This window comes from Pecten maximus, unplaced genomic scaffold (genome assembly GCF_902652985.1).
Source record: "Pecten maximus unplaced genomic scaffold, xPecMax1.1, whole genome shotgun sequence".
NCBI lineage: Eukaryota > Metazoa > Mollusca > Bivalvia > Pectinida > Pectinidae > Pecten > Pecten maximus.
In genome coordinates this window covers 573-8,410 of record NW_022981500.1, presented here as the reverse complement: position 1 = coordinate 8,410, position 7,838 = coordinate 573, and the positions used below count along the sequence as shown (strand labels likewise).

The 7,838-nt window shown below is 33.4% G+C and overlaps 1 protein-coding gene and 1 long non-coding RNA gene across 5 annotated transcripts; both read right to left on the bottom strand.

Annotated features, from left to right (window-relative positions):
• Positions 1–2,142: 2,142 nt before the first annotated feature.
• Positions 2,143–3,610, bottom strand: LOC117320082. The gene is made up of 2 exons (XR_004530921.1): positions 3,313–3,610; positions 2,143–2,919 (listed from the first exon to the last, which is right to left on the bottom strand). It is a non-coding gene; the product is annotated as an uncharacterized LOC117320082 (long non-coding RNA).
• Positions 3,611–3,630: 20 nt separating this feature from the next.
• On the bottom strand, positions 3,631–6,778 carry LOC117320080 (cell wall integrity and stress response component 1-like). 4 transcript variants are annotated; one of them, XM_033874764.1, is made up of 6 exons: positions 6,462–6,778; positions 5,757–5,843; positions 5,095–5,364; positions 4,864–4,936; positions 4,612–4,674; positions 3,631–4,217 (listed from the first exon to the last, which is right to left on the bottom strand). In XM_033874764.1, exons 1-6 carry the CDS (start codon positions 6,612–6,614, stop codon positions 4,006–4,008), a joined length of 858 nt encoding a protein of 285 aa, XP_033730655.1. In that variant the 5' UTR covers positions 6,615–6,778; the 3' UTR covers positions 3,631–4,005. The 4 variants fall into 4 exon arrangements, with proteins under 4 accessions (XP_033730655.1, XP_033730658.1, XP_033730656.1 ...); XM_033874767.1 differs by having other exon boundaries at positions 5,095–5,208; XM_033874765.1 differs by lacking the exon at positions 4,612–4,674 and adding an exon at positions 4,388–4,585 and having other exon boundaries at positions 4,108–4,217.
• Between the last annotated feature and the right edge of the window lie 1,060 nt (positions 6,779–7,838).

The following is a 7,838-nucleotide window of genomic DNA, read 5'->3' as shown; positions in this document are numbered from 1 at the left end:
TGTATGGCCTTGAGATAACCTTCAGAGTTAAACAGCAATATATGTTGGGTATTATCGACCACTTCGGGGTATTATCGACCATAGGAACACATATCAAAGAATTGATAGTATCATTTTATTTTTGGACAACATTTTCATCAAAACTGTTTTGTGAACTCTTCAATCATATTAGAATCTTTCAAAATTGATAATCATAACTACAGAAATGCCGAACAACATAAATAGACGGTCAAAAACAAAATATGGAAACAACTGGATACAAAATGCAAGCATCTGGCCCTTACGAACAGAAGTCACACTTGAACCTGTATGCCTTAATGTCCGGATACCGATTAAGGTTTATCAGGGTGACATCATTGCTGCACAGAATGTGCCACCACAAGCTACACATACAACACTCTATCCACTCCGACGATTTACACCCTGTCGACTGACAGCCTGGACAAAAGAGTTTCTCGGAGTCTGACTCAAATTCCTCTTGGAAATTGTCATCGCTGTCAGAATCGAACAGTTGTTTACATGCCATTTTCCGTTTTAATACCCGTTTGCTCAGCTCCTTTTCCTCTCTTAGTCGTTTCCGTTCCTCTGCACGCTGTTGCCTTGCTCTTTTTTCCTCTTCTTTCTGCTGTTTTTTCACCATCCTCATCTCGGCTCGTTCTTTCTTTTTACGCTCCTCCTCCAACTTGTCCTCCTCCTTTTGTTTGAACATTTTTAGTGCCTCATGTCCTGACAAAGCTTTCGGTAGCTTTTTTCTATTTGTCTTTCCTTTTCCTGACCTAATTTCCGGGATAGTTAAAGTTTTGAATGCATTGGACACGGCGTTCTCATTGCGTCCTGTCGCCGAGTCCACAACTTCCGCTGAAATGTGCACGTCAGCGACAACATGGTGAACTACCGAGTTCTCCTTATCGCTGTCCCAATCCACTTGGTCAGAGCTGTCGTTGCCACAACCGGTGTCTCGCCAGAACTCCGCAGTGCTATCGTTTTCTGCAGGTACAATTTCATCGTCGCCAGCATCATCGTCACTAGTTTTCCCAAGTTTCTGTTCTTCGCTTCTATCCTCTTTCTTTTCTGTAGAGATTTGTTTACAGGGTCCCAATTTCGTTTGGTCTATTCCTTTTGGTGTCAAGGGGAATAACCCTGAACGTTTGAAAGCATGTGCGGCGATAGATATTGTGGCGCAAGTTTCCCAAGCTTGCTTGAAGACCTTTGGGAAGTCATGTTTCGTGAAAGCTTTTCCTAAATGTTCCATCTGCCATCGTTTTACGTTTCCCTCCATGCGGATTTCATTGGTGAGAAAAATCCGACGTCACATGCTTGCATTACATGGGTGGCATTTGGAAGAAGGCAATACAGGATAATTTTATTGTCAGCACAAAAGCGTGCAGCCTCAGCCGTCATATGTGTACTGTGGCCATCGACAAATAAAATGACTGGCTTTTCAATGTTCTGCTTTTCAACGAAAGTGTTGAAAACCTCAAGAAAACTGAGAAAAAGTTCTTTATCCATCCAGCCATTTTCGGAGTGTGCATATATAAGTAGGGGTGAAATACCGGTGCCAGATCCTCCCTAATCCTCCTTGACAGGAGGATTATGACCTTGACCTAATGATGCAATATATATGACCTGATGATGCAATATATGTGATGATAATGAGATATGACGTCACAGGAATGTGAGGTGGGAGGATTGACCTGATGATAACAATAGAAGATATGACGTCACAGGACTGGAAGGTGGGAGGATTGACTTGATAATACAATGGTGGGTACCCTTAGCATTCTTAAAAATAGCCATGGTGCAATGTTTTGTATAGATTGCCACCCTCCGTTTGTTTACAGTCACGTGGTAGTCCTTTCATACCGGACACGACAACAGAAGTCTAGGTGGACAGTGTGATAAATCGAGCGTGAATATGTACACATTCAGTCTATGGTCGAGATTAGACAATGTCCTCAAATGACCTTAACACGCAATGCTAGCTAACAGGAGTCCAGGTGTATGTAGTCGATATCTTTAAAGTTTCAAATCACTGAAACATATAGGAGGTCCTAAGAAGAATAAAAGCCACCCCAATATGCTCAGTATTACAAATGCTAACTTTCTATGTCTTCCCATCTAAGTAACAAGCAAACAACAAACTTCAAATGCAACAAATTTAATCAACAAAATATATACATCGATTTGGCAATAAAATCAACAGTAAGGCAAGATAAAACTGGATTTCTTTGTTATGTGGCACATGTTGGTAGAAGTTTACATAAAACATTTTGCTTGTTAAAATATCAATAACAACATTTTTAAACCCAGAGTATTTTGAGGTAGAACATAAACAATGGAAAAATATGGATTTCTTTCTATGTGGCACATGTTAGTAGAAGTTTACATAAAACAGTTTGCTTGTTAAAATATCAATTACAACATTAGTAAATCAAGAGTATTTTGAGCTAGAATATAAACAATGGAAAAAATACTTAAAACCAAGACAACCAAAAGTGTTAAGGGTTTCAGGAAAAAAAAAAAAACAAGCATAACACCATTAAATTTTACCATAAAATATGTTTGAGTATACTTATAAAAAAAAAAAAAAAAAACTTCAACAAATATAAAGTTATCTAAAGTCTACAAAATCATCAAATATATACAACTATTTTTCATCAGTTTATAAGTAAGTTTATAAGTATGGAACTAATCTGTAAAATAAACATATTATTAGAATCAACATTTTGCAGTCATAGGCACCATTGCATAGATTGAGATCAGATATATAAATCTATTTTTCATCAGTTTATAAGTATGGAACTAATCTGTAAAATAAACATATAGAATCAACATTTTGTAGTCATAGACACCATTGCACGGATTGAGGTAGTTTCTGAGTATTTTCGAAAACAGGAGAATGTTCTAAACCTTTAAAACCTAGATGTGAAATAGTTAAAGTAACTTCAATAGATACAGCTTATCAAAGTATTGGAATGGTAAGATACAAATGGTATCATTTGGTCAAATATTTACACTGTATACTACAAAATCACAGGTTATAGGGCTAGTCAAGTTTAAAATATTTACTTCAAACTTTTGTTACTTAAAAAAAAGAAAATTAAGTATCCATCATAGGAATGAGTTCCATGTTTTCATAAAGTGTTCATTAAATCTAACTATAACATATCTACAGTAGATTAAGTATGCATGATTAACTAAACTAACTTTAAGCAAACAATATTTGTTATATCAGCCTTAAGCACCATTGCACGGATTGAGGTAGTTTCTGAGTATTTTCGAAAACAGGAGAATGTTCTAAACCTTTAAAACTTAGATGTAAAATAGTTAAAGTAACTTCAATAGATATGTTAATTAAAAAAAGAAAATTAAGTATCCATCATAGGAATGAGTTCCATGTTTTCATAAAGTGTTCATTAAATCTAACTATAATATATCTATAGTAGATTAAGTATGCATGATTATCTAAACTAACTTTAAGCAAACAACATTTGTTATATCAGCCTTAAGCATACATTTTCAATCTACTAAACTATGCTAAACAAAATATACTAAGAATGTTCAAGCTCGAGATAGCCAAAGGCATTTATAATCAACAATTATATACACAAAGATAAAAGATGTGCAAGGTTTTAACATTTTAGACAAGACAGAAAGGAAAAGCGGACATAATTTAAAACAATGTGTCTGAAAATTGCTGTTAAAATAATTATGAATATATAAAAAAGCACGAAACAGCTTGAAATTTAAACACCAAAACAACTATGCTAAAATATCAGCACGGAATGTGACAAGCACAAGAATGTTTACTTTTCTTCAGATATATAAGGATATGCAGTATATTTATTTTCTCTAACTAAAATTATCACAAAGATAAAAATATAAAATTTAGCTTGATTTTTCTTTCTGAGATCTTCGATATGGAACAAAGATAAAAAATATAAAATTTAGCTTGATTTTTCTTTCTGAGATCTTCGATATGGAACAAAGATAAAAATATAAAATTTAGCTTGATTTTTCTTTCTGAGATCTTCGATATGGAACAGAATCGAAAAGACTGTTTTCTGAAGATGATCTCATCACTTCGTGACCTAAAACTTGAGATATGTTGACAAGCCCGGCAGAAGTTTGTGCGTTTTCTGTTGATATGTTTCTTGCATCATCATCAACCATAGAAGATACAGTTTGCATTTCAAGGTCACGGATCTGATCTGTATCTGAAATATAAAAATAGACAAGTTTAAATCAAGTAACTACAATATTTTTTTTTTAAATTGATATGTGCTTTGAGTCATTTTTTTTCTTTATACATATAAATTACAAAGCAGGAAATGTGCTTAAAGTGATTTGTTTTCTTTATACATATAAATTACAAAGTAGGAAATACCTTAATTTCTAGGTCTAAGGTTATAAGAGTGTCCTCTTGGTCTTAAATCATAGACGCTCCTGTCTACAGCCCCCCTCTGCCTTAAATCATAGGCTCTCCTATCTACAGCTCTCCTAGCTACTAGCCTTCTAATAATTTCACCCTCTTGTTGCTGGTAGTAATTATGAGCAAAATTAATAAGGACGGCTATCAAAATATCTGAAAAGGATAGAAAATATATTCACCTCTACGCTTTTTTCTACACATACAGAATAAACAGCATATTCCAATAATAATTATTGAAGAGGCTGAAATAAAAAAAAGTTTATATACTAGAAATCAAACAGATATATTAATATATTTTAGTAAGATGTAATAAGAGCTTTACTAGAAAAAAAATATAAAACTTTTATGACAAAATGTTGAACGAAAATTCTGCTCGAAAAGACATAAATGATGAGACGGAAATAGACAAGATATTTCTACCGTAAACGTACACAGTATCCATGGCCATATTAATGAAGATGATGTTGTTGTTGTCAGTGTCTGCTCAGTCGTCATGTCATCAGTCTAAAAAAAGATAAAACTGATTATAGTATTCAACTTTTTTTTTCTATTCAACTGTAACATGTTGAGATTTGCATGAAAGGAAATTGATACATTTCAGAAAATAAACACACACATGTATCATACATCAATAGGAAAAAAAATAAATAAAAAATCCTTACCTTATCAGCAGAGGTATCTACAGCTTGTGACTGAGAAGTTGCCCGGAATGTTGATGAAGGTTGGAGGGTAGATAATGAGGAAGGTGATGAGGTAGACACAGGGTTCGAGGTAGACTGCAACAAAGATGGAGAGGTAGATGAGACAAGTAGAGAAGACAGTGGGGTAGTAGTCAGTGGTACAGGTAACGAAGAAGTAGATGGAGAGGATGACAACGAAGAAGTAGACGAAGAAGCAGGTGTAGTGGATAATGACTGAGCAGGTGTAGAAGTCTGCAAAATGAAAATCCATACCACAATTTATACAAGAATTGTCGATAAAACATGACTATTAAGGATATTTTTTTTTTTAACCTATACATCAACCAAGACTCAAATTCTCACATAACTATTGTTTATATTACACATTAGCATATGGTGTGCATCATGATCATAAAAAGTAGAAACCATTCATATCTACTTTATAATTAGATAGTTTACTTCAGAATTACTCCCCGTTACCACATAATAGATGGTATGCAACAGGTCTCTCATATGTCTGTGATCCCTCAAAATTGATGGCTCCCTTAATTTGACTTCAAAAATTGTCCATATTTTAGTAAATTGGGATACAAAATCTTTGAACTGTGATAAATATACCCAAAGTTTGAAAACTTAATAAATACCTCGAGCGTAGAGCTATCCACTCCCTCAGAAACAGGTGGAGAGGATGAAGCAGGTGTAGTGGATGATGACTGAGCAGGCGTAGAAGTCTGCAAAATGCAAATTTATACTACGATATAACATGACTATTAAACGGATATTTTTTTTTTTTTTTTTTTAATTTTTATTTTATACATCAGTCAAGACTCAAATTCACATATAACTATTGCTTGTACTACACCATTGAACATTTATATCATGATCAGAAAATGTTGAAATAATTCATATCTACTTTATCATAAATTAGATCATTTACTTCAATATTACTTTAAAAGGGAAACCCCTACCACATATATATCAGCAGAAGGCTTCTATAATTAAAAATCTGTTTGGAAAGGATTTCATTGATGTATGGAGATTAAAAACAAACCCCAGCGGCTAGTTAGTAATACACATCCATGTAAATCGAAATCTAATCTCATGTGATAGTAAAACAAACACTGGAAGGGTAGCGATAGTGAAAATTGATACACATCTGAGGAAATCGGATTATAATTTACATACGATTAAATGTAGATAATTTTAATCTTATGAGACACACCCGATTGTTTACATAAGCTCAAAGTCCAGTTCGTAATAGACCTACGTACGCGTGTCATATGGCGAGAAACATTACACTAATTATCAACTGATAATTAATATATAAACGCATGCACATATGTACTTACACATATTACTTGGTTTCGACGGTCTTTGATGGTAATGCCGCCTACATCCAAGTTCTCACAGAGAACAGGTCCAATTATCCTTATCTCTCTTAATCTCTTCTGAACCGTTTCCACTTTTAATTTGTTGTGAACCTTCCAACCAAAAATTGTCATCACAGCATCGGACCATTGACGTTTAAGCACAAAGCTCCCCGACTTTTTCAAATAACATCCCTCCGTCGACAACTTCCCACATGATGATAATAATGATAAAGTGTCTGCATAACAGGCAACGACTAAACATATCAAGCATGCAACACGGACAAACGCGCCACACATTGTTGTTTTTTTTTTTCTTTCCCTGCGATATTGCATTATGGGTAATGCACATTGCCCTCAAGGGAGACCACTGCAGATGTATAAGTCAAGTAAACTGAATGTATTCTAAATTGATCTTTGACAAACCTTAAAATCAAAACATCTAAATGTTGTAAAACATATTAATATGATGTTACTTGCATTAGTAGCGCACCAGAGAAACGTAATTATATTGGAGTCCTCGGTTTGAGCAATTTTTATTCAGCTCAGCGGTTAAAAAAAAAAAATAAAATAAAAATAAAATGTTTTAATCTGGAATCTTATCCAATGCATTGAAATTGAACCTGTTGTACTAGTATTGTTCATTTATAGAATCAAAGTACTGAAAGTACTGTAGGAGGCGTTAGTCAGATGTAAAAGGAGATATTTGAAATAAAGCAAGAATACAAATTAAACTGATATCAACATGACTAAACATTTCCACTTAAATGTGTCAAACCAACCGGACATAATGGTTTTCACAGTCCTGATGAATGTAATGGTTGCAAACCTACTTCTAAAAGAAGTTAAACATTTCTTATTTCAATCAAACCTTTACTTAAAAAGTCAAACATTTTAAATTTTTTCAAATCAACGTCTACTTAGGTACATGTCATTAACATTCATACTTTAAACCATCTTTTATACTTAAGTAGTTCAAAATTTGCATTTATGTGTTTAAAACAAACTTATATTTTATAGGCCTGGGTATTAGAAATGACGAAACAATAAGATATGCATTTCGATAAGTTAAGCAATACACGATATGTATTGAAAATACAGGGAGTGTCTGCTACTTTTTTGTTGAAAGTGTACAATGTCTTTCAATATCTTGTAAACAAAATTGTTTATTCCTTTCTATTTTGATCTTAGAATAATATCAAAATTAGATTGACAGCTTTTAAAAGTTATTACACTTTTTTTTAACAAAGACCTCATTTTTAAGGACAATTATTTCAAAATTAGATATCAATTCCATCTATTTTAATAGATCCAATGTCAATATTAACAATAAACTGTGATTTGTTGCTTTTTAATTTA